Source organism: Lissotriton helveticus, chromosome 1_1 (genome assembly GCF_964261635.1).
Source record: "Lissotriton helveticus chromosome 1_1, aLisHel1.1, whole genome shotgun sequence".
NCBI lineage: Eukaryota > Metazoa > Chordata > Amphibia > Caudata > Salamandridae > Lissotriton > Lissotriton helveticus.
The window spans coordinates 479,083,856-479,111,805 of NC_136057.1; the positions used below are offsets into that span (position 1 = coordinate 479,083,856).

The 27,950-nt window shown below is 43.3% G+C and overlaps 1 protein-coding gene across 2 annotated transcripts in view; it reads right to left on the reverse strand.

The window, feature by feature from the left end:
* Positions 1-16,553, reverse strand: part of PTPRR (protein tyrosine phosphatase receptor type R) — a 962,385-nt gene extending 945,832 nt beyond the window's left edge. Inside the window, exon 1 of one of the 2 annotated variants that reach the window (XM_078673920.1) lies at positions 16,345-16,553. In XM_078673920.1, coding sequence (XP_078530046.1) covers positions 16,345-16,435 — 91 coding nt within the window. In that variant the 5' untranslated portion in view covers positions 16,436-16,553. The remainder of the gene's footprint in view (positions 1-16,344) is intronic. The other variant, XM_078673919.1, reaches the window with a different exon arrangement.
* Positions 16,554-27,950: the final 11,397 nt, after the last annotated feature.

The following is a 27,950-nucleotide window of genomic DNA, read 5'->3' on the forward strand; positions in this document are numbered from 1 at the left end:
ATTAAAATAAATACAAATAAATCTGAAAACAGCTATTGAGAATTCAGAGACAGCAACAAAAATTATGTAAAATTGAGTATCTTTAGGATTGAAAGTGGTTCCAAGAGTTCATATAGAACCTCAAATGAGTCTAGGACATCTAGTACTCAATCATACAAGTGGTATCCTGCATTCCACCAATAAGGCAGTTTATCTTGCAACAACCATTTGTCTTCATGCAGGGTGAATGCATTTTGCAGTTATTTAGTTAAGTGTGCTAAAGATTCCTGACAATGAAAAATTCTCATCCCATAACATGATCACCTCCACAGTGTCCCCACCCTAAAAAAATCCCCAAAGTCTGTGATCATCCCAGTATTTTACCAGCAAGTAGTTAAATGCTAGGTCTTGCACACATGTGGGGTCTATGCTACCCCTGTGAAGTTCACAGGGTCTACAAATTAATCTGGGACCTTTCCATCAAAATTCCTTTCTCTCCATCTCCACTTAGAGAGCACAGATATCGACTAGCTTTCCCTTGGCACACCCACATCATGCACATATCATGAGGCCTGATGTTATAGAAAGGTCTTTTGGTTACATAATCCACTGAGAGGACAGGTTCAATGGCTGCAGAGTTTGATTGGGCAGAGATCAGCAACACAGTGCAGATCCCGGAGGTCAATAGTAAATACTGACTGTGGTGATGATATTTAGAAGGCATTGAAGTGGTCCTCTGTGTTTTCAGGATGCATGCTAGATGAGTAATAGAAACAGATCCATATATAAACTCAAACCATAAACCTACAACCCAAGGATGCAGTTGTGTGAGAGGTGCAGTTTAATCATGTTTGTGCCATGACGCCTGATGTTAAAGAGATAGCGCCACCTCTCCATCACACGATCCACTGTGTAAATGCTGGCTCCTGTAGTTACAGTATAATGCCTAGGAGGGGATTAGCAACACAAAATAACTCCCTAAAGTAAATTCTGAATACTGCTTAGGGTCCTGCCTGTACAGGGCTTGCTCTACAAGATTAAGGGCCCGATGTAGGACACAAAATACCGGTCGGTAACGGCCGAAATCAGTATTCGGTTTTTGACATGTAGGGGGCCTAAAATGTACCGATTCGGTATATTTACCGATTCGGTAAAATACCGAATCGGTAACTTTACCGAATCGGTAAATCTAGATGTAGGTGGCACTGAAAACAGTGCCACAGACCCTTAAGAATTCGGTATTTACCATGAAATACTATTTCATGGTGAATAACGAATTCCTGTATACATGCACATCTGTGCATGTACACCTGTGCCATGTGGCACACATACATGCCCTAATTCTGGCACACAAGCCAGAATCAGGGGTGCAACAGGGTGTCAAAGTGACACCCTGTCCCCCTTGACAATTTGGTAATTTTACCGAATCGGTATTTACCGATTCGGTAATTGACATTGATTTCTATGGGCCTCAAGGCCCATAGGAATCAATGGCAATTACCGAATCGGTAAATACTGATTCAGTAATTACTGAATCATACCGATTCAGTAAAAATTACCGAATTTTTACCTAAATCTCATTTACCGAATCTAGAATACCGAATCGGTAAAATTTGGTATTCTAGAGTCGGCAAATGAGATTCACCTACATAGGGCCCCAGATGCCTTACTCTTAGTGCCCAGCTTTACAAGAATCGTTCTAGATGAAAAATGTAACATGTGCAGCACACTAGAGAAAGACTTGTTAGAATGAGTAACAGTGGGCTGATTTCAGGGCCAAATGAATTAAAGGATTTTCTTGCTGGCCAACCCCATACATATTCTCAGTTACCAGCACATAATTTTCTCATTGGCACATGCACAATTTGCTTCAGAGAAATAATTATGCTGCTCAGCATTACTTTGCTTGCATTCATTAAAATATGTCATTTTAAGCATGCAAAATCAGATTACACTTGGAGCTCGCAGACTCCTTTATCAGTGATCTGTGAAATAAATTGGATTAAGACTATTAGTACCAGTGTATTTGAACAAATGCTTAAAAAACATCAAATCATGAAAGGCGAACCGATTAGGGATGCAGTGGAGGGATGACATGTAACCTACAAACTAAAAGTAAAATAGAGAGTGGTTGTTTTATAACAGAAGAGTGGATTAAGAAGATTACTTAATTGTGGTCAAACCAGGAGATGGACACTGCCTGCTGCGGGTTGTATGACACAACCACGCATGTCTAAACCACGCATGCCTTAAACACCCGGTCTTTAAAACAACCGCGTCTTTACCAAGCATGTCTTTACCATGCAAGCCTTTACAACGAATTTCATTGTAAAGGCATAATTGGTAAAGGTATATGTGTGGTAAAGATCCTACCCCAGCCCCCTGCCCTGAGCTCCATGATTCCACCCTCCTGCATTGTAATCTACCTGCCCCAGTCCTAATAACTACCCCAACTCCCTACTTTGAGCCCTAAAACCAGGCCCCCTAGCCCAAAAAACTACCCTGACCCCAGAACCCCTGCCCAAAGCCCTAAACACTGGCCCCCAGGCCTAGAAACTGCACATTCCACCCCTTCCCTGAGCTCTAAAACCCAACCCCTGCCCTAAACACTACCCCGACCCCTCGCCCTGGGACCTAAAACCGGCTCCCATTTCTAAATCCTCCTCCCACCTCCACCCAGACCCAGTCCAAGTTACCAAACTGCATCCCGGTCCTTCTTCCTGCTGCGATTCTTCTGGTTCCTCTCCCTGCCTATCCGCTTACACAGCTATACCACTGACTGCCTTAACCACGCATATGTGTGGTTAAGGCATATGCCTGGTTAAGGCAATTGTTGTTCAGCTTGCGGGGAAACGGCACGCGTCCTTATGCCCGCTGTTGGAAAGTGGCTTATTGGTAGTAGTGAATATATATTTACCACTGGAAATAAGGTCACTAAGGCAGTCTAAGGCTCAGAATAGGTCTCAGAAAATTATTGTTATGCTTAACCCTTGGTAGCTTGGCAGCGAGCAGGTAGGCTTAATTTCAAAGAAAGGCATGTAAAGCATTTAAAACCACAAATTCAGTAAATTATCAAGACACAACACACAATAAAAATCCAACATCAATTTATAAAAATAAATATTTGTATCTTTAAAATGACACCAAGACAAAAAACATCCAATCTAGGGAACCAAAGATATGAATTTTTAAAGATTTAGCACTAAGTAGCACATAAAAACCTATTGCACCTATTGGAACATCTGGTTGCACTAGACGGAGACAAAGTCAAAGTTTCAGACTGACCACGATGGAGCCCTGCACAGCACCCCTCACGTTTGGTCTCGGTCAAAGTTATTACCTCCTGACTTACAAACTTTTCTGGAGCTTTTCTTCCCAGGGTCCCACAAAGCTCTCAGCCAGTCCGGATTTGGTGAAAGTTTGACAGATTACCTTGTGATGAGCCACAGGTCAAATTTATGGTAGTCAGACCTGTAGCTTTCCAGCTGGACAAACTAGAGATCCAGGGCCTGGATCCAGATCCAGGCTGGCTCGCTTTTAAAGGAGGTTTTGCGTTTGATCCCGGTCACCTTTTCTATGTTCGGACTTAAAAACTTTTACAGAGCATTTTCTCGTGGAGTCCCTCGATGCTCTTCACCAGGCTGGATTCGCTGAGCGTTCACCGGCTTGGGTTTACACCAACTCCCGGTCAAACACTGAAAATCAGACCTCTGGAACTTTTCAGCAGGACGAACCTAGAATGCAGGCCGGCTTGCGGTCGGGAGTCGTCAGCTTGGCTGGCCAGGTCAAATCGGTCCACTTATGGAGTTTTTTTCCAAAGTTGCCTCAAATTCTTCAAACTTCTGGAACTTCTTCCTGAAGATCATCTGAGGGTCCCAAAGGGTCCAAAACGTACTAAAAGGTCTAGAAGCTTCAAGATGGTCTTTGAAAGTTTTGTACTTCAGTTCCCACAATCCACTTAGACAAAACTCTTACAAATCCATTGGTAGAACTCCGGGCAGGGAATTCTTGGTGGTGATGGTCCAGGTGAGATCTATTAACATGTAGCTTGCAGGGAGTCCAATATGTTGTCCTTTTGAAGCAAGTTAGGTCCAAGGGTTGTTGTTCCAGATTGCGCAGCAAGCGGAGTCAGGCAGAGTGCAAGGCCTGGTTGGTGCAAATCAAACTTCTCAGCATAGACCCTTCTTCTTCCTCTTGTTTCAAGCAGCAGATCTGAGAGGCACTGTCCCTCCCAGATACTTATTCAGTCAAACATATTCAATCAAACTTCTCAGCATGGACCATTCTTCTTCTCTTGTTTTAAGCAGCAGACCTGAGAGCCACAGCGCCTCTCAGATACTTATTCTCCAGGGTCACACATGAGGGCACTCCTGGCCAAACAGGTGCAGGACAACATCCCAGAGCATGACCCTTTCCTCCACAGTGTCACACAATAGTCTACCAGAAAGCACTATTTCTTCAAAAAATGCAATATGGCTGAAGTCTCAGGAGAGAGGCAAGAACTGGCTAAACCAACCTTCCATAATGGCTCATCGCCATATTCTCCCTACCCCTGGCACCTACACATTCCTTCCGTAAACCTGCAATCTGGCTAGGTTCAAAGAGTAGGACTGTAAAAGAAAGTGATTTCTCCTGCCTCTTTCCTCCTCCTACTTAAGATATTTTTTTATGTCCCCTACCCCTTGTTCTGGTATTTTCATGTAGCAAAACCCTCTCCTCCCAGAATGATGACTCCTTCACCGAAGGGCTACTATTCACCTCATCAAAGCAACCTGGCTAATCCACTTAACTCTAACCAATCAGGACAGATCACTGGAAGGCTAGATTTTGGCTTACAGACAAGAACATCGCAGAACTTCTTATCTGTACATTTTAGGATAAATTCAACAAAAGTTTATTGTTGAATTTATCAATACCATTCTAGGAGTATCCTTGAATGATATTTTCTGATTCTACTGGCAAGAATTTTATATAAAAACATTTTTGTCATGTCAACTTATGTGGCTGAGGATCTGCAATGAAAAAAAATGACTTGGCAATTTTTCCAACTCCATGGCTTATAAAACATATTTTATTAGGACCCTGCCTTTATCCACAGGAACCCCACCCCTGGAACACCTAGGCTTTAGGGGTTCTGAATATATAACAATATTGCAGATCCTCACTCCACAGGGCTCCTAGCACAAACGTTGATTTTTTGAAGCACTTTACGACAATGTGGGCAGTGAAATTTGCTATTTCACTAAACCCAGGGCATATAAAACCTATTTTATAAGGGTCCTCCTTATAAATACCTTACACCTCCCCACTAGGACACATAGTGGAGAACCTGGGGGTACTGAATATACCAGAATATTGTAGTTTATTAATTTTTAAAAGCACCATAGTGTACCCTAGTGTATGTAGGTGTTTTTACTGTTTTCTATGTGTGTTTTCAGCATAGGACTGGCCCTGGGCCAAGTTAGGCAGAGCCTAGGGACAGTCAGTTACCACCAGTACAAGTCAGCAAGCAATCTGGGTGTGCCCAGGGCACATGATGACTTTGCAACACCCGTGTTGTAAAGGCTGTTTACTGTAGGCTATATTACACATTTGACTGACATCTTAGAAAAAATACTGCAGCAAGGCAGTAGCCAGTAAAATTAAAATAGCCCCACTTAGAACAAAACCTGAAATAACACAGAGTGAGCAAATGACTCTTCCAAGATCAGTTCCATTCAACCATCTATTCGTTCATCTTCCCACTATTCCATCCAACCAGCATTCATGCATCCTTTCACCTTTCCACCCTTTCATCATTTAATGCTTCCATCCGTCCTTTTACCATTCTATACATTTATTCACACACATCCATCCTTTCGCTCATCCATCCATCCACTATTCTATCCAATAGCATTCCACCTTTGTTCTTTTTACCCTTCCTTTATCCAATCATTTCCTTATACTTCCTTCCTGCTTTGTTTCCTTTCTTTCCCATTTTCTTATATTCACACTTTCATTCAGCCTTTTCCCCTAAATCATTTCCACTTTCTACCTCCGATCTGTGTTTCTTTTTTCGTCGTATTGTTCCTGCTTATCTTACGCTCTCTTCTTTTGTTCTGTTTGTCGCTTCACCATTTCCATCATTTCTTTCTGTTTCCTTAAATGAACTTGGCTCACTTAGCAGCCCTTGACCCCCAGTTTCACTCCTGACCTGATATTACCTTAAAGCGCTTTTATGAGCTTTTGTCTGCATATTCCAAAATTAAACTAATAAACATTTTAGTGTGTCCTTTTACCAGGTTATCGGGTCCAGTAGCAACCCCTACTTTAGCTGCTGAATGGAAGTTCACGACGCCACAATTTTGCAGTACATCTTCAAAAAAATCAAATTGATTAACATATTCCCAACAGTGAAATACGAATACTTTTATCTTTTAAATTTGTTTATAATAAAGTAGGTGTAAATCAACAACAGCTCGCCTTTTCCCCCTTGCAATACATCCATGCCTAAACCTATAAAGAAATAATCATTTACAATGCAAAAGGTCTCGCATTTGCGAGAGTTCCAGCTATTGGCATTGTAAATGACAATGCCTGTTATTTATCTGTTTTGATAATTAACACATATATAAAAGGTATTGACATTTACAATGCCAATAGCATAAACTCTTGTAAATGCGAGACCTATTTCATTTCAAAGAAAGGGCCGTAATTGCCCCTGGCTGCTTGGAAAGTGAAAGCACGCATAGCGAGCTGAATGTTGCAGGAAAGCATGTTGTGCCTACAGTAGGAGAAACTCAATAAAGAAAATAGTGCTTACAGACATAAGACATAACGTGTAGCAACAGAAGTAAAAGGGCCAGTCCTCATGGGAGGTTACAAATGAAGACAAGGCGGTACTTAGAAGGGACTAAAAAGCCTATTAAAGAATCAGAAGTCAGCATTTACAAAGGACAATGACACAAACCAATGAAAAATATGGACCGAGAGTGGGAGGAGCTACGAGTCCATACTCGAAATCAGCATGCCTCCCAGAGCAGTGTATGCGCTGCCCAGGCTCGACCTACAAATATGTGACTGACATATACATACACACATACCATATAAAAACAGACACTACAATTATATAATGTATTAGTATTTAATGTTATTTCAGATAGTTCCACGTTTATATTAAGCACCTTAAACTCTATAGAAAGATTTTCCCATCGTAACTAGCAGCCTGATTCATCAATCTCCCGGTTTGCGAGCCCCTAATAGCGATTCATAAGGAATCGCTATTAAGGACTTGCAAAACGGGATTCATGTAGGAATTGCAAAAAATATTGCGATTCCTACATGTTCCTTATTTGCGATTAGCAAATTGCTAATCGCAAATAAGGAATAACTCCCCGTGCATTCCTATGGGCCTACAGGCCCATAGGAATGAATGGGGAGTTATTCCTTATTTGCGATTAGCAATTAGCTAATCGCAAATAAGAATGCGATTTCAAGGGTGCAGGGGTGTCCAAAGGACACCCTGTAGCACCCCTGAAATGCAACATTACACAGGTGTTGCGCACACACATGTCCAAAGGACATGTGTGTGTGTAACATGCAAAAGAAAAAAATGCACTAAAGTGCTTTAATCTATTTTTTCGCTATTTACCACGAAGTCAGACTTTACAAATTCGCAATTTAAAATTGGTTGATGAATTGCATTTAAGGAATCTCTAATAGAGATTCCTTAAATGCAATTCCTTGCACAATAGCGAATTCTATAATAGCGATTATTGCATTTGGGATGATGAATCCCAAATGCAATAATTGCGCTCGCAAAGGGCCAGATTCTCAGAATCTGGCCCTTTGCGAGCCGATTTTCGTTTCATGAATCAGGCCGTAGGTGTGTTAAATCGCTTCACCAAGTTTCCATGTTAGGCTTGTCTAGATTCAATAATTCTAATGCTGGAGGAAAGAAAAGGCTGCCATTGTAAAAAGACGTACTTCTACCAAGTCATGATTTCAGATTTTTGCTAACTACTGAAACAAACAGGCACATATCACGTAAAAGAAAATGTGTCTGGAACTATGTAAAAAAAGTATTTTGATGAGCAGTGACTTGGGGCGATTCTCCATCTCTGTGTGCTGCCTTCGTATTACAATACCCATGAACGCTTTGGCCGAGTTGATGTAAGAGAAAAAGGGAATAAATTAAAGCGTTCTATTTCCCATCATCGTCATGCATTGTAGTAATTTTAGAATATATCTCTGGACGAAAAAGCTTGCCACTTTCTTCTAAAGTTATAACACAGGATATGATAAAGTCAAACTAGTGTTGTCCTTTTGCCTACTGGAAATGTAAAGGGTCAATATAGAAAAAAGTTGACATGGGTAAAGAATAGAATTTCGAAGTCTGGCAGATAGTTCATAAAAAAATTGCAATGTTGTCAAAACCTGATTTGAATCTATACCCGCAGGCGTTCTATTTTGTAACGAAAAAGTGGTATCTGAAGCCAAGTTGGTCTTAGGTGTGCTTTTTGGTTCAGGTTGAAAAATCTTCAACAAGACAAACATATAAAACAAAAGGTCTAGTTAACAAAAGATCTGTCAAACTGTGACACAATTAATGTGTCTGTGACTGTTGCCTTTTCAACAAAAGTATTTCTGCAACAAGACTGATATGTTCTTAAAGTTAGCCAAAAACCTATCGAAACCGGAAATGAATTGTATGAAATTATGAATTTCAAGCACAACTTGTTGTGGTAGCGATGTTGGATGTATTTTTAAATAGCAGCACTAGCGCAAGTGTAGTTTTTATTAGCTAAGACTTTAAATCGGAAAGGCATATTTTGTGTTTTTTTAATAACTTTGGCACTATTTGACAAATCTGCACGAAACTTCCTATAAAATGTTCATCCACTTTGGTTTCTTCATGGAAAGTTTTGCTCAGATCCGCCAATCAGGGGCCAAGAAAAAATAGGGGTCCCAAATGTCTGTTCAATGTTAGGACCCTTCACCTATCAACGCTGCCTCTTCACATGCAACTCAGGACCTCTTGCTTTCACAGAAACCTGCACCACTCCCACATCACCAACCATGACCGCTCAGGAACCACTCTGCTGCATCCTCCTCGCTGCATACTGCTCACGCCTAGCTCACTCTGCAAACATGCCACAGAAATCTGGGACACCATAACCACCCACGACGTGACCATCATCACAGAGATCTCGTTCATCCACCACTCCACCCCTGACATCGTCACTGCAAACTCCAATGGCTACAAGATGATAAGCGGGGACTGCACCAACAAACAGAGAGGTGGCAGTGCCATAATCCACAGAGAAACCATCTGATGCACTGCCGCTGAAGATGGCACCACACCGATCATTGAAAACCTCTACTTCCAATTCCAAACAGACAGTATAACAACCATGAGAATCAAACTAGCTTACCAACCCCCAGGACCCTGCTCCCACTTCTGAGACACCATCCCCAAATTCATTGCTCTCCATTGACTCCAAGCACTACATCTTCCTCAACAACTTCATCTTCCTCCTTAACGACCCCAAAGACTAAAACTCTGCCAACCTCCTGGAAAGCATGAGGGCTTCAGCCTCACCCAACTGGTCACCTAACTCACACACAGTGCAGGACACATTTTGGACCCGATCTTTGCAGCCAGCGACAGAATCAAATACAGTCATGTCACCGAGCTCACCTGGACCGACTGCGCCATCATTCACTTCAACTTCGCAGGACCACTAGGCAGCACCATAAAGCCTTCCAACTCTTCCCACCTCAGTTGGAACAAAGTGACAGAGGCCCAATGGAAAGACACCCTCAACACTACACATCCCGACACCGCTACCAACTTGGAACATGCTATCCAGTATTTCTCCGCCTTGATCACCAACTGCGCAGATAGAGTCACCCCCATCAAGCAAACCAAGACCAGCAGGTCCACCAAACATGCCAAATGGTACACACTAGTACTCAGAACTATGAAACGCAACTGCAAAAGACTAGAAAGAAGATGGCTCACCAGTAAAGATCCCACATGCCAAGCCACATTAAAAGACAGCCCTCAACAAATACCACAAACATGTGAAAGACACAAAAAGAGACACCCTAGCAGACCGTATCGGTACGAGCTACAACCACAACAAGGAACTGTTCAGCATGATCAGAGTTCTCCTGCCCGTCAGCCACCGAGAAACAATCCCCCAGTCCCAGGATCTCTGTGACACCCTTGTGAAAACTTCCACAACATGATATCCACCATGTCCAGTAACTATGAACCCCACCCTACCAACCTAAAAACCTCCTCACTCCAATATAAGCCATCCACAACCACCCACTCACCACATGAGAACAGCTCACCTCTCAGAGTAACTCCTTCCACTCCAGAGCACTCACATACCCCTGCAAGCTCGGGAGAAAGGAAGTCAGCTGCAAGTTCACCTCCATTCTCAACTCATACATCACCATGGCTGTCTTCCCAGAAGGATGGAAACACGCAGAGGTCAGACCCTTTCTCAGGAAACCCTCTGCCAACCCTAGCAAACTTAAGAACTACCACCCCATCTCTATACTCCTCTTCCCCACCAAAGTTCTTGAGAAAGCCGTCAACCGCCAACTTGCTGAAGCCTGGTGAGAAACAACCTGCTGGACACCTCCCCATCTGGATTCTGTGCCAACTACAGCAACGGGACCGCCCTGGTCGATGCCATTGACGACATCAGAACCTGCCTCAATAAGAGAGAAACAGCAGCCCTGAACCTCTTAGACCTCTCAGCAGCATTCAATACTGCATCCCACCACACACTCATCAATATATTCTGCCACATTGAGATGCAGGGAGGTACCCTCAAATTAATTGCATCCTTCTTCAGAGGATGAACCCAGAGAATTTACCTACCTCCATTCACCTCAGAACCCAACAGCATCATCTGTGGCATCCCTCAAGGTTCATCCCTCAGCCGCAAACTGTTCAACACCTACATGATGCCCTCCCACTGTTCAACACCTATATAACGCCCGAGGACAACATTGTCAGAACCCATGGGATCAACATCATATCCTACGCGGTAAACATCCATCACAACGTGGTCAAAACACCGCGGTGCTGGGGAGGAGCTACGCTAGCAACCAAGATGGCCGCATAAGCTCCCAGCTCCGCCGACCTCCGCCGGAGGCTCATGAATCCTGACTCCCATCCTGATTTCCCACCGGACTTCCGTGCAGCTGAAGTGCACCTGACTCTAAAGGTGCAATCCCGGAATCTCTAGCTGCTCCGATTGTGAAGATACGTCGTGTGCCATTCTTGGCCTAACTCAGAGTTGAAGCCGGGGCCTCGAGTTCTAACCCGGCCGGGTTGGAGTTGAACAACATCGGCCGCGGGACGTGGGTGGTTCCGGTCTCCTGAAGTGGCATCTTTCCTTTTAGTTTCGGATGGTGACCTGGTGGCAGCTTTCTTTTGCAACTACGGCGGCTTTCCATATCGGCTGCTTGGACCGGGGATCCGCCGCCCGGAAGCCCCGTTGAGCTCCCGGGGTTGATGGGCTTGGTTCCTCGTTGGCGGCGACGGTACTGCGATCGTGCTTGGTAGCACCCACGGTTGTCATCTGCATTGCTTCTGCCTTATGCCCCGGAGAAGTCGACCTCTGGGGCTCTGATACCCGCCTGGTCGCTCACTGAGGGGCGATGGAGCGGGCCATAATTACACCGTCGCTGCACAATGTAATGGCCGCCATTGGGGAGCTCCGCAAACGAGTCACCGCCACTTTCCAGAGGATGATCGTAACGGTCGATCACATCTGCCGGAGACCGGACTCCGATCCTTTGTTGGTTATGAGCCGGGATGCCTTACCCGCGACGCAAGCTTCGATTGCTACCGAGGACCCTGGGCGGCTGTCGGACTTGGAAATTTCTCGCGACCCTAAGATGGCGGCGAGCGAGCCCGAAAGTACTGGCTGTGTGTTTGGCCCTCTATCGATGCCGCCAGGGATGGATGTGACTTTTTCTATACCTCAGTTTGTCTTCTCCACAGACTATCGGATTTATACCTTGCCTCTTTCAGAGAATGCTCAAAAACGCTGTGCTGACTTATCGTTGTTGGGCAGTGGACCTGGTTTGACTTTTGAACTTTGTCAGCGTTTATCCTGGTATCACTCCTTCCGTGGTGTCTTTGATCCGTTTCTGTCTTTGGATGCTCTTGTTGTGATGGCGGTTCGAATGGTCAGGGCTCGCATGAAGACTCGTAGCAGCCTGATAGTATTTGATGGGGCCTGCGTAATTGATCGTCGGGGCCAGGGCTGACTTTCCTATGTCTTCTTTTGGCGCTGATGGGTGGTGTCTGTGGGAGCGAGGGCTAGACGGGATTCTGATTGTCTGAGTATTGTGTAACTGCTATGTTCGAAACCGGATTTGCTACCTCTGTGATGCCGGGGGCCGGGGGGGATGGTCCATTTTCTGTTTGTGGCTCCCCTATTGAATTTTATTGCTATAACTTGCTCAATGCTGCGATAGGGGATGTCCGCCTCTGGTGGGGAGATGGGAATCTGGGAGCCCGTATAGTTTTGTACCTTTTTCCTCCTCCAGCTTTTCCCTTCCTTGGGGTGTAGTTTAGTGGGCGACAGGCACGCTGCTAGTGGGGTTAGGTCGTAGCCATCGGCAGGGGTGTAGGATGGGGGTTGTGGGGGGCGGGGGGTTTATTTTTCCTTTATTTTTTTCTATGACCTTCCTATTCCCTTTTCCTCTCTTCACAAGAACTGTGGCATATTCTCCTGATCTTTTGTCCATCATATCTGAGTGTCATATGTTCAAGTCGTATATCCTGTATTTCTGGTGGGCGGGTGCTGTTGCGATGTACTTGTGGTTATTTGCATCTTAATGTTCTGCTTCAGCTTTAAGCTGGTACTGATCCTTTTTTCGGTGCCTATGATCGTAGTGTATTTCTTCGACTTATTTGCCCGTCCCCAGCTGGAATGTATTTCCCCTAATGACACCTGATGTGTATATTTCTTTCTTGTGTTATATTCAATAAAAATAAATATTAAAAAAACATATAAAAAAACACTGCGGTGCTATTACGACGCATCTTTTACAACGCAAGTCGTTACCACGACTTGCGCTGGAGGGCCCTCTAGACTAAGGAATAGTAGATTTACTATTCCAACGCCTTCCCTACTGTAGGTAGGCTGGAGTTGGAATAGTAAATCTTACTATTCCTAAGTCCAGCACCCTACAGCGCAAGTCGTGGTAACGACTTGCGTTGTAAAAGATGCGTTGTGATGTACCGCGATCATTTTGATCGCGTTGTAACATCATACAACCTCCTACACAGATGACACACAACTCATCCTCTCACTCTCATAAAACCCCTCCATCACAATGACTAACATCCACAACTGCATATCGAGTGTTGCCTAGTGGATGAATACCAACTGCCTGAAGCTCAACACGGACAAGACGGAAGTGTTGATCTTTGGAAACAACGCTTTCCAGTGGAACAACAACTGGTGGTCATTCAATCTCAGACACAGACCACGAATGCAACCTTGGCATTATACTGGACAGCAAACTCACCATGAAGCGCCAGATCAACGCAGTCTCCTCCACCTGCTTCCCAACACTCTACATACTCCGAAAGATTTTCAAATGGCTCTCTGCCGACTCTAGGAAAACTGTTAATCACCAGCTGGCTGGATAACGGCAACGCACTCTATGGAGGAATCACCACCCAACTCCTGAAGAGACTCCAGACAATACAGAACTCAACTGCCAGGCTCATCCTCGACCCCCCCAGATGAGCCCACATCACCCCCACCTCAGCAACCTCCACTGGCTCCCCATCCAGAAAAGATGCTGATTTAAGATGCTGAAACACCTACAAAGCCCTCCATGACCGAGCACCAGCATACTTCAACCACTACCTGAACTTTCACAAACCCTCCATACACCAGCACTCCATTGCCCTCGCACACACACCCTGCATAAAAGGTAGCCACAATGGAAGACAATCCTTCTGCTACCTCACCGTCAAGTCCTGTAATGACCTTCCCCTCCACATCCGAAGAGCTCCCTCCCTCCCGAAATTTAGAAAGGGACTCAAGACCTGCCTCTTCAACTGACCCCAGTAGGAACCTGCACTTGGATACCCTGATGGATGATCAGCCGCACTCTACAAATCCCAATTAAATTGAATTGAATTGAAAAAGTTGGTGTTGGTTATTGAAAAGAGATAAGAACTAACAGTTAAAACAAAAAAAATGAAATTCTACAGTTAAAGTTTACTGGACCAACTATAACGTACACCCCCTGGCATTCACTGCCTATTGCCTCACATATTACATCATACATGGCCTGTTAAATTACATCACTGATGACATCACCTTTGGTTATTCAGTAAATTTCTGTTTTTATTTGCTTTTCTGCAGGGCTCCCTCAAGACCCAGAGACATTTTTCATGTTTTTTCTCTCCCAGGTACTTCTCTGTTGATCAACTTCCCTACCCATCTTATTTCTCTTGAGAAACCGCCCTTGAGTCCACCACTCTGGCAATTTTGTAAATGTGTTTATTTTCACCTACCACATCCTCTGTGTTTCCCACTTTCTGGGGCTCGCTTGGTGCCCTTATTCTTCCTCTTAAACATTCATTTACTCTGTCTTCCTCTACCTCCCCACCTTACCTCTTGACAGTACAGTCTGTCAAGGTTGCCGAAGAAATTTTATCCGCTACCCTGCTAGATTATTTTGAATGGTTGATTACTTCAAAATGTCTCTAGGGTTGCAACTAAGTTTTGGATATATGTCAAGCCTGGGGATAGGGTGCTATCTGGGCAGGTGAGCATGGAATATTCCAGAGTCATGGGCATAGAGCTGTGGTGATTGACAGGTGGCTATCCAGGGTCATGACAGGTTGCTCTCTTTTGGGTGAGGACAGAGGATCAGTCCTTCCTGGACTCCAAAAAAGCAAATGTTTCAGGATTTTGGAAAGGTGATGATCATGAGGCTGGATACAGGTTATTCTCTTAGGATGGTAGCCCTGTGATTAGGTCACTGTAGACGGTGGGAACACAGGATAGGTGCAGAGATGATCCTGGGGCTTTGGCCATGCTGCTGTTCTGGAACCACAAACATAGAACTGTTATAAGCTTGTTTGCAGTGGCCTTTCCGGGAGAGGGTAGATGCATGCTATTCCAGGTCAAAAGGCCAGTGGACATAATAGGCCTATAAAAATCATAAGACAGTAAATGTGGCACTGTCGCATGGCTGTGGACAGATACATGTCACATGGTTCTTGACAGAAGGGTATGTTTGGGATGTAGCAGACCATCTCAAAGCTCTTTACAGGTGACTACCAACAAGTCACTGTCTCGGGGCTGTGGAAAAGAAGTTAGCCTGCGACTGTGGACATGCGCCTATCACAATGCTATGGATATATGGATAGGCAAGGGCTGTGAAAGGGTAGCATCTCAAAATTGCTCAATATATTGCTATCATAAAGAGTTGTGCCGGTCGGTGGTTGTATCTGGGCTGAAAGCAGGGTTGTTGACAGTTGGATTTACCACCTCTATGGACATGTGGCTATCTAGGAGTGGACCCGTAGTTATTTCAGGGTTGTACACAAGCGGATATTCCGCGGCTGTGGGAAAGCAGTTATTTCGGGACTGAGAGCACATGGCTAGCATTCTGAATGTTGGCATGTGCTGATTCACGGACTGTGGCCGTAAGGCAGTTCCGTGGAGGTATGCAGGATGCTGTCACTGGGCTGTGAGCAAAACGTTATCCCTGTACTATGTGCAGGTCACAATCTTTAGGCTGTCTAAACATGTCTATGGTGGAGACGTGGATAGGTGTGTGTCCCATATGGATGGGACTCCTTCGGTTGCGTGCTGGGACACTCTTCATCAAAGGGAGCTGTCCAAGGTGCTGAAACAGCTATGAGCAAAATCCAATAACTGTACTGGGAGAATCAGCGACCTGTGTGCTGACCAACCAAGGGGCGGGGTTGTGATCGGGAAACACTCTGACTGGCCATATTCTCTGGGCGTGGTGTTGCTGCTGTACCTATGCGGACCTCCTGCAGGTAGGGTTGAAAACTCCCGAACGCAGGCGAGGCAGTCTCCCCCACACCCAAATCTATGGCACCCTCTCTCCCCCTCTAACAGCCTAAGGCGAGTGGACCTACCAGAGCCCTGGTAAACATAATTTGGTATCGGCGAGTGATAGCGAGAGAGTGCATGGCACTGAAACGTGCAGGAGAGCACAACTGTAAACACTGACAACTGCAGGCAGGGAACCCCATCTGCAGCACACAGACTGCCTCCCAGGGGTCCTGTGCTCCGTACACTCGCCTGCCCCAAGAAGCACACACAACACACGCACATTCCCTGATCCTACCTGCGAACCGCAGCTGGAGCAGAAGGCTCAACATGGGCAGCCAACGCGAGCGCAGCATGACTGGAGAATGGTGGTAGGGCAGCCGCCTCATCCTGCAGGAAGCCAGAGGCAGCCACTGCTTTCTGCTGCCTGCCAGGCGGGCTCTCCTCCTCCGCCGCTCCGCTTGCTGTTGCTTGAGCCAGACTCTTCCACCTTTTCTCCCAGGGCTGTGTTAGGCTCACACGCGCGTCTCCGCACCCGGGTGTTGCGCGCCTCGGCTCTCTGCTTCGCTTCCAGGCGCGTTCCCGGTCGCACGAGTCGCGCGCTCACAAGACAAGTTGCTGCATAATTGGAGCAAGGGAGCCTCAGCTGCTGCAGAGCTCTCTCCCTCTCACATTCTGTGCTCGTGTTGCCCAATAATGAGCCCAAAAGCTCTCTAGGAAAATAAGGTTTCAAACAGAGCAGGGATTCCCGAAGGACTGCTAATATCTTTTCAAAATAATTAGATGCCAACCCACCCACCCCTCCCCACATATCATACTGTAAAGTAATATTGACGTGTCCATATCAATCCCCATGGAATTTCAGATTATGAGATGAGACGATTTCTGTGTCCTTGTGTTTTGAATAGCAAATTGACCCTTCTATAATAAACGCAAAACAAGTATTTTTTATTACGTTTTATTTTCGTTCTAGCCATAAAATCTAAACCACAGATAATAATAAAAAAGGTTATTGCCATTTTTATCAACGTAAAAAAATACATATCGAAATAGATTCGCGTATTCTTTTTAATAGTATTAGAAGTAGTATGTAGCATGATCAACTTTATTGCAATCAGTCTAAAGTGTTTTGCTTATATTAAGTTAAAAACACAAGACTCGACGAGTGTCAACACATAAGCTGAACAGAAATTAATCGCCATTCGTGGTGTTTTCTCTTGAACATACAAATTAAATGAGGCAAAGCTCTCTAGCTAAAAAGTAACAATATTTTGCAATATTTTAATGTACTTACATTTTTTAAAATAATATTTATATTTTAAAATATGTGTAATATTTTATAATTATATTTTATAATATGCCTGGCAACTAATTAGGATATTATCTATATACATCTTGTCACACGGCTCAGAAACACAGACTTTTCTAAAAGCGCTATGTATCACCATCATGTGTATTGGGCAATGAGAGACTGGAGCTTGCTCCTCACAAAGTGCTGGGCTCACAGAGGTGTAGGAAATTAACGCAATAAATAATCACCTACATTTAGCTCAGTTCTCGCCCTGACATCCTTGGAGTAGTTTTCCCCCTAACTTTTTGAATTGAGACCTCCTGTTTTTGCGGACTTTGTTTTTGCTGGCCTTATGAGTCTGCACAATTTATCAGTGCTAACCAGTGCTAACATTTTTGTGTTCTCTCCTTAAAACATGTTAGATTGGCTTTTACCCAACTAGCATATTTAATTTACTGTAAGTCCCTAATAAAGTGTCAATACCTGTGATAAGGGCCTGTAAATTAAATACTACTCGTTTGCCTGCAGCACTGATTGTACAACCCACTTAAAGTAGCACTTTGAACATGTCTCAGGCCTTCCATTGTAGCCTGTGTGTGTGCAGTCTTAAACTGCCATTTAAACCTGGCAAAGTAAACCTTTTGCCAGGCCCAAACCGTCTTTTTTAATACATATAAGCAGGCAGCCCAGGGGGCAGGGTGCAATTTATTTAAAAAGTAGGGCATATACTTTTAAGTTTTACATGTCTTGGTAGCGAAAAACTCTTAAATTCATTTTTCACTACTGCGAGGCCTACATCTCCCACAAGTTAACATTGGAGTTACCTTATTACATTTTATAAGGGTAATTTTCAAATAAAAATAGATTGTCAGTTCATGCTTGGTGTCTTTGGAATTTTAATGACAAATCCTAACTTATGGTGAAGTCGGATTTTAAATTGCAATTATGAAAATGCCACTTTTAAAAATTTTGCCTTTTCTTCCCTTAGTCATTTGATGCCTGCAGCCTGTCTCTAGTCTCCTGACTGGGTGCAGTTGGGCTTTGTGTATTCCTCCTGGACAGCCACACACAATGGGAGCTTATGTGTGGCTGGCTCTGCATCAATGACAGGATGGGAGAGAAGATCGATTTGTTTTTTAGCCTCACTTTCACCTGAGTAGCCTATGTCCTGCCTCTACACAAAGAGCTGTATACCCCTAGAGTTAGTTTGGAGCCAGGACCAGGAAGGCAGGGCATCTGTGGTCTTCAATGCAATCCTCTAGAAGTTTATCCCCACTTTAAAGGCACAATTGTGTATAGAAGAAGGATCTCAGGCACCACCACTTCAGTACACTTCTGGATAGAAGAAGGGCTGCTGTGCTGCTACCAGCATTGCCACTCTCCTGGACTCCCACTCTAAGGGGACTGCTGCTCTGCTGACCTGCTCTCTCTTACCTGGGGAGGAAGAACTGGACCTGGACCCATCTTCAGCGAGTTCCTGACCCCCAAGTGGTGCCTCTCAGGACCACTAAAATGATGTTGCACGATGCCCGGCCTTCTTTGCATGCCAAGTCAAACACCAACACCGATGCTCTCCTTGATACCCGCAACCCTCTCTAACGTAAACAGGACTCTTGGTACAAAATTTGAGAAGGCAAACATTCAGCCGGAATAACCTGGGAATGTATCCAACCTGTGCTCCATCGCGGTCTGCTTGAATGTTTGACTTTGACCCAGTCCAGGGCGACCAGATAACTGTAGTTGGTGCTTTCTCCTTTTAGGCACTATTTTTCAGTTTAGTTTTTAAAAAGTCATAACTCCGCTTCTACTGATTGGAGTTTTGTCATTTTGGTCTTGTTGTGTTTATAAAATAAGCTCCTTTTTTTAACCTGATGTGGGGTCTTTTGTGTAGTGTTTTCTCTGTCTTACTGTTTGAAGTTTTTCACAAATACTCTACACATTGCCTCTAAGTTAAGCCTGACTTCTCTGTGCTAAGCTGCAGGTGGGTTGAGCACAGATTCATTTGGGGTTTGCTTATGCCTATCCTGACTAGGATTATGGTTGCTGCTTGACCAGGGCTCACACCCCAGTCAACGAGTAACCCAATTTCTAAAAATAGGGCTTTGTGCTAAAAACTGGTGCATAGTGTTATTTTGTATTACCTTTAGGCAACTTTCATGCAGGAAAGTAAATCATAAATCAACACTTTGCACCAGTTTGCTTTTGAGAACGTTGCACCGGAGCAATCTGACCCTTCATTTGGTCCAAACCAGACCTTGTTTATTAAGAGAGTAAAGGCCTTTCTATCCCAAATTAATTTCCAAATTAGTGATACTGCCCATCTCAATGAACACATCCTTAAGAAAAAACGGCTTTGGCCTTTCCAATCAGGATTTAGATAAGGGCACAGCCATGAAACCTCAAAATTGTAGAAAACCTCATCGAATTCCTTGATAAAGGGAATACATCTCTACTCAGCCTATCGGTCCATGTGATATTTCAATCACAACATCCTTCTCACTCTTTTGTCTCAATATTTGGGTTTCAAAGATAGTTCAAGTGATTCAAATTACACCACATGAACTTACATTAACAGGTGATATTAAAAATTATTTTTAAAGACTGACCCTTCAACTTTTGGCATGCCACGTGGAGTTATAGGCCCCTTTTTGGGAAGACAGGACACAAAGGTTGCTAATAACCTCCTTCATTTTGCAGCAAACAGAAACGGCCCCTGGTCTGTCCCTGACTTTCAGCAACTGTCTGCCTCACTTCTTCTTGGAATTGACAAACTCCATACCAGAAATGGAAGCATTTAGCTGCTATGGAACAGCATCCAGTTACAAGGTAAACATAACATAAGAACATAACATATCTTCCGTCCTGAAATATAATAAAAAAACTACATACAATAAAGATTTTCTAACAAAGAGTTAATCACATTGATACTCTTCCTACCTCTTGGGTCTCATTATAATGCAAGTGCTTGGGTCCCTCTTGCATTGTGCCTCATTCTTGTAATTCTCATTATCCTGTTTCAACCATTCCCTTCCTTCCCCCTCACTGCACACAGCCACTCTCCTAGTGTCTCCTAGACACCACTTTCTATCTAACAACTTAATCATGTTGCCCCTCACTTCTATCACTTCTTTCGTGCGGATAACTTGCAGCCTCCTTTTCTCTTCATGTTGTAAGCACCCACTCTAATAAGCATTCCCTCAGCAAACTCCTTGTTGGTCTTCTTCACTCTAACATTGTGTCTTTGTCAGTAAATAGTTTGGTAATTATTTACTCTCCTGCGTAATTTGTCATAGTCAACACTACATGGACCTGACCTGGCCATCCAGGCCGGAACAACTACAGTACATGCCCCCCCCCCCCTTTAAGGAGGCAAACCGGTGTGTCTCCAGTTGCAGAATGTGGTGTGACTTGATAATTCCACAACATTTCTTTCACTTGCCTCCTCCAACAAAAGTTACTACTATGGCCAATTGAATGCTTTCTCGCAACATGTGGTTGAAGCAATAAATTAAACCATTTTCCCTTTGATGATATAGAGTGGTTTTACAATGATTGATTCCCCATTTCTTGAGAAAACTGCTAAATTCCTCAGAAACAAACTTCAGTCCATTATTTGACAACATCTCAGCAGAGCCTCCCTGTCATGATTCCGTATGAAGCCGTATAAAGCCTCCATCGGGGGGGCTCCAATTTATCCTGGCGCTATTCGCCTTAAAAAACCCACCCCTTTCCCGTGCACCTGCACTCCATAAGAATGTATTATGAGGGTGATTGTGTTTGTGAATACTGAATATGAACATTGTGACACTGAATGCTTTTAAATGTGATGCCTTTGAGTATTTCTAACATCTAATGATAATTGCAATCGGTTTTGTTATGCCTTTTGATATCTGAATTCACCTTGCCCTTAGTGTTGTAAATATGCAAGCTTGCTTCGGAACAAAGGCAACCAAACTGTTCACTCGTGTGTGCCTCAGCCTAATCTGGCCGGGCGCACGCATACGTGGGGTGCGGCTGGGTGCAGTCAGGTATTTAAACCGCACCCAGCCTTCTGGAAAGTGCTTTGCCTTCTGCCTGCTCAAGAGAAAGGATCCACGCTTGAGAAGACGACAGCTTACCAGATTTATGACCCCAGAGCTTCAGTCTTCGAACTTCGACATCCTCTTGCAGATAAAAGCCCGGCATCTTCTTTTCTGCATTGGAAATCTGCAAAGACAAAAGATAAGTGAAATATCTTTCTAGTTAAAGGCGCCCTTCGCAAGAAAGGTTACCGGAACAATTTTTGGAACCAATTATTCAAGAGAAATCCTACAAGACTTTTTGGAAGCTAATTTAAGATTTGTTTTAGGTATTTAGAAATTAGAGTTTGTTAAAGAAAAGGTCAAAAGGTGATCTCTGCAATTTGGAAAGGCGTCATTTCTGAATGTTGTACTTGTTTCTTCTTGCTATGTAAAACCTTTATTTTTAGACTAAAGACACAGAGCTTAAAGACACAGATCTTAATCTAAGTAAGTGAAGAAGGGAGAAAGGCCTTTTGCTTCTTAAGGTTTAAGGGGGGTTTCACGACAAGAGGAAGGGTAGGAAAAGACTTTAACTATTCTTTTGTTTATTACAGAATTCTCTCCAAAAGCTCGAATGCATAACAAGACAAGACAGAGCAACTGAAATCACCTGACAAGACTGACCAACAAGACAAGAAAGACATACTGGACGAAAGACAGACAACAGCTGTTCGCAGGTAGGCGAGAGTTTGTACATCTAGAGAGAGAGTAGTAGGTACAGAAGTTGTGCTAATTCGCGAGATTAGAACAAGAGGTAAACCCGTGATTCTTGTTGTTTCGCAGGTCGACAGCAAGAACTCCTACGTCCAGTACCGGCCCTCCTCCCCTTAGTCTAGCTCATATCTTGTAGTGTCTAATACTTCCTCCAGGAAGGGGTTAGTCTCTAGGGAGGTTGGTCCCTTGCGTCCCTGCGAATTCACTACTCGTCTCATATCAAGACAAGGTAAGGGACGACGTATTTATTGTCTCGACAGAAGGCAAAGCCCAAGTAGAATAATTCGCCTGGACGCAATGGACCAAGTTTCTCTTCAAGATATAGCTGCCATGTTAAATGAGTTAAAACTGGAAAATGAGGCCTTGCGTAGAGATATGGCTTCTCTTCAACATACAGTCCAACAACAAAAGACAATTTTAAAGCCAGCCACTTTCCAGGGAGGAGCTTCTTCTTCTGAAGCTCAAACTCAGATTCAAGTAATCACACCAGTTCCTACGCCCTTAGCTCAACCTGAGAGGTTTTACGGAGACCCTAACAAATTTACCATCTTTCTCAATCAGTGCCATTTACATTTTTTGGCCAAAACCACAGCTTTCCCAGATGATTCCTCCAAGGTAGCTTTTATGTTATCCTACTTAGGAGGAGATGCAGCTTTGTGGTCTGTCCCCTTGGTAGAAAGAGACAATCAGGTTTTATATAATTTTAGAGCTTTCGAACGGTCTTTAAAAAAGATATTTGCAAAACATGTCTTTGTTCAATCGGCTGACAGTGAGCTTTTAAATTTAAAACAGGGTTCGTCTGATTTACTACACTATATATCCGTATTCAATCGCTTGGTTCTAGAAGCTGATTGGCCAAATGAAAAAAGGGTGTCCTTATTCTACCGTGGCTTGAGGGATGAGCTCAAGGACATGGTAACCCAAGTTCTAGAACCTCCAGAAGAAATTAGCGAATTCATTGACCTAGTAGTAAAATTAAATCATAGGCTGTCTGAAAGGAAAGGAGAAAGAGGAAGATTGGACCATAAGGTAATGTTTCAAAAAGAAAGAGTCCTAACTCCTCGTGATACAACCCAAAAAGTAGATCCTGTAGAACCCATGCAAATAGGGTCTATTCGAGGACCTTTAACTAGAGAGGAAAAGGAAAAAAGACGAAAATTAAACCAATGTCTTTATTGTGGGAAGACTGGACATTTCGTGAAAGAATGTCCTTCTAAACCTAATAAGGGGAAGCCTAGGTCCGCAGATGTAGCATTAACATCAGAAGGAACGGAAAACTAGAACGCTCGATAAAGGAAGAGGTCAGTTTATCGAGTGTGTGTTCCAGTTCGGCCTCAACTGTCCCACCCAAGGGGTGTCGACACTTTTGTGTAATAATAGAATTGAAAAGTTTAGCCAATCCAGTGAGTCCTAGGAAAGTAGAAGCAATCATCGATTCAGGAGCTACAGGAAATTTCATTGACACTCAATTTTTGAAACTTTTAGGGTTTAACTCAATTCTAAAAACTCATCCAGAAACTGTAAGAGCAGTAGACGGTAAGGAACTGACTTCTGGACCCATAAATAAGCAAACCGAGGTCTTACTTATGGACAGTTCTCCTATCCATAGAGAAAGAATTATTTTTGATGTGATTGACGCTCCTCAATTTAAACTAATTTTGGGACTCCCTTGGCTTGTTTTACACAACCCTAATATCGACTGGCAGGCAAGAACCTTGACTTTTAGATCTCACCATTGTTTGAGTCAATGTTTTTTGTTAGACAGGTCAGGAGACACAATTCAAGGCTTTGATTTTACCGCAGACTCTTCTAGTATCCTGCTCCTAGAGGGAGTGCCTACAGAATATTCAGACTTACTGGACGTATTTGATAAAAAAAGGCTAACACTCTTCCCCCCCATAGGGATTTTGATTGCAGGATTGATCTCGTGCCTGGGGCAACTTTGCCATGTAGTAGAATCTATGCCCTGACTGAGAAAGAAAACGAGCACTTGCGAGAATACCTGGACGAGTATCTCGCTAATGGTTTCATTAGGCACTCTAAGTCTCCAGTATCATCTTCTCTTTTTTTCATTCCGAAACGTGGAGGTGAATTAAGAACGTGCATTGATTATAGAGCCTTAAACAATGTCACAATTAAGAACAGGTACCCCTTGCCTCTCATTCCAACTCTCCTAGATCAAGTAAAGAATGCAACCATTTATACAAAATTGGATTTGCGCGGAGCTTACCATCTTGTCAGAGTCCGAAAAGGCGATGAGTGGAAAACGGCATTTCGTACCAAATTTGGCCTTTACGAATATCAAGTCATGCCTTTCGGACTCTGCAACGCTCCTGCAGCTTTTCAATTTTTTATAAATGAGGTGTTGCATGAATTTATTGACGTTTGCTGTGTGGTCTATATAGACGACATCTTGATTTACTCTCATTCAGAGGACGAACATGTACAACAAGTTCGCGCCATTCTTCAGAAACTGCTTTCAAATTCATTATACGTGAAATTAGAAAAAAGTCTTTTTCATGTGTCTAAGGTAGATTTTTTGGGATACATTATTAGTCCCTCTGGCATTGAAATGGACCCTAAGAAAGTGGAAGCCGTGACTTCTTGGCCTCGACCCTCATCAGTAAAACAAATACAAAGTTTTCTAGGATTCGCGAATTTTTATCGTAGATTCATTCAGAATTTTTCGCAAACTATAACTCCCATTACCAAACTACTGCGAAAAGGAGTAAAATTTGATTGGACTGAATCCGCCGATCAGGCCTTTCATGACTTAAAAGAAAAGTTCACGTCAGCTCCCATTTTGAGTCACCCAGATCCTAAACATCCATTCATTGTCGAGGCGGATGCTTCCCAGTTTGCTTTAGGAGGGATTCTGTCACAACGACATATAGAAACTGGTCAAATGCATCCCATTGCCTATTACTCTAGGAAAATGTCCCCTGCAGAATTAAATTATGCAATTGCTGATAAGGAATTATTAGCTATAAAAGCAGTTTTCGAGGAATGGCTTCACTACTTGTTAGGGGCACGTCACCCCATTACAATCTATACTGACCATAGGAACCTGCAAGCTTTACAAAAGGTAAAAGCCTTATCAGCCAGACAGCTAAGATGGTCTCTGTTCTTCAATGACTATAATTTTGTGATAACTTACCGTCCTGGAAAGGAAAATTTAAAAGCTGATGCATTGTCTCGTTTAGGAGAAAGTAGTTTGGAACAAGAAACTGTTGTTCAACCTGTGTTACCTACTACTTGTTTTCAAGCTTGCTTATCAGTCAAAAGCATTACTGATGAGATACTGATTGAGCAAAGGAAAAAGAGTCTTGAAGAATGGAAAAAAGAGTACCCGTATCTTCAAGAGAAAGACAAGCTTCTTTATGTACATGATCTTGTCATGGTTCCTACAAAAGCCCTTCAGGAGTCAATTATCCACCTCCTTCATGACACCCCTCTCTCAGCTCATCCGGGAATTGCCAAAACTTACGAACTAATCAAGAGACAATTTTGGTGGCCTAGAATGTTCAAAGATGTTCAATTATATGTAACCACATGTAGTGTTTGTATCCAAAATAAGCCCTCTCATCAGCCTCCTAGTGGTTTGTTAACACCTCTTCCTATTCCACCTCAACCTTGGCATTCTATCTCTTTAGATTTTATTGTAGAACTTCCTTCAACACAAAGAGGAGACACTACAATTCTCACGGTAGTGGATCAGTTTTCACGTATGGCACATTTCATTCCACTGAAAAGACTTCCAACAACTATGGAATTAGCAAGATTATTGATTACACATGTCATTCGTTTACACGGAATTCCATCAGTAGTAATTTCAGACAGGGGGTCTCAATTTATATCTCATGTTTGGAAGAATTTAAGTTCTCTTCTCCGAATGGAAGTTTGTTTGTCGTCTAGTTACCACCCCCAAACTGATGGGTTAACGGAACGCACAAACCAAACCATCGAACAATACCTGCGTTGCATGTTGACCTCTGTTTCAGGAGATTGGTCTGATCTCTTAAGTACTCTGGAATTTGCATACAATAATGCAGAACATTCTTCCACTAACATGTCTCCTTTTTTCTGTAATTATGGCTTCCATCCTAAAAGCTTTCCAGAAGACATTAAGATTCATAATACAGTTCCAGCAATCCATGATTATATTTCTGGTTTGTCTTCTATTCATGAGGAAGCTCGGTACAATTTGGCTAATGCAAAAGAATCCCAAAAGAGGGCTGCTGATAAACACAGAAGTGAACAACCCCAGTACAGTCCTGGAGACAAGGTTTGGTTAAGCACAAAAAATGTGGCCATAAAAGGAACTAAGAAATTTAATCCCAGGTTTATAGGTCCATTTCCCATTGTAAAGATCATCAACCCAGTTTGTGTAAAGTTACTCCTTCCTCAGAAATATCGGATTCATCCAGTATTCCATGTATCCTTAATTAAACCTTTTGATCCTCAGACTCGGTTGATTCGACCTCCTTCTACTGTCTTAATTGATGGTCATTCAGAATTTGAAGTCAAAAAGGTTCTGGATTCCAAGAGAATCCGAGGCAAACTCTTCTATTTGGTAGATTGGAAGGGGTATGGCCCTGAGGAAAGGTCATGGGAACCTATCGCTCATTTACAAAATGCTCCTAGGGTTCTGAGGTCTTTTCATATGCAGAACCCTTCCAGACCAAAGCCTATTGCAACAGTTTTAGGGGGGATCTTGAGGAGGGAGTACTGTCATGATTCCGTATGAAGCCGTATAAAGCCTCCATCGGGGGGGCTCCAATTTATCCTGGCGCTATTCGCCTTAAAAAACCCACCCCTTTCCCGTGCACCTGCACTCCATAAGAATGTATTATGAGGGTGATTGTGTTTGTGAATACTGAATATGAACATTGTGACACTGAATGCTTTTAAATGTGATGCCTTTGAGTATTTCTAACATCTAATGATAATTGCAATCGGTTTTGTTATGCCTTTTGATATCTGAATTCACCTTGCCCTTAGTGTTGTAAATATGCAAGCTTGCTTCGGAACAAAGGCAACCAAACTGTTCACTCGTGTGTGCCTCAGCCTAATCTGGCCGGGCGCACGCATACGTGGGGTGCGGCTGGGTGCAGTCAGGTATTTAAACCGCACCCAGCCTTCTGGAAAGTGCTTTGCCTTCTGCCTGCTCAAGAGAAAGGATCCACGCTTGAGAAGACGACAGCTTACCAGATTTATGACCCCAGAGCTTCAGTCTTCGAACTTCGACATCCTCTTGCAGTTAAAAGCCCGGCATCTTCTTTTCTGCATTGGAAATCTGCAAAGACAAAAGATAAGTGAAATATCTTTCTAGTTAAAGGCGCCCTTCGCAAGAAAGGTTACCGGAACAATTTTTGGAACCAATTATTCAAGAGAAATCCTACAAGACTTTTTGGAAGCTAATTTAAGATTTGTTTTAGGTATTTAGAAATTAGAGTTTGTTAAAGAAAAGGTCAAAAGGTGATCTCTGCAATTTGGAAAGGCGTCATTTCTGAATGTTGTACTTGTTTCTTCTTGCTATGTAAAACCTTTATTTTTAGACTAAAGACACAGAGCTTAAAGACACAGATCTTAATCTAAGTAAGTGAAGAAGGGGGAAAGGCCTTTTGCTTCTTAAGGTTTAAGGGGGGTTTCACGACAAGAGGAAGGGTAGGAAAAGACTTTAACTATTCTTTTGTTTATTACAGAATTCTCTCCAAAAGCTCGAATGCACAACAAGACAAGACAGAGCAACTGAAATCACCTGACAAGACTGACCAACAAGACAAGAAAGACATACTGGACGAAAGACAGACAACAGCTGTTCGCAGGTAGGCGAGA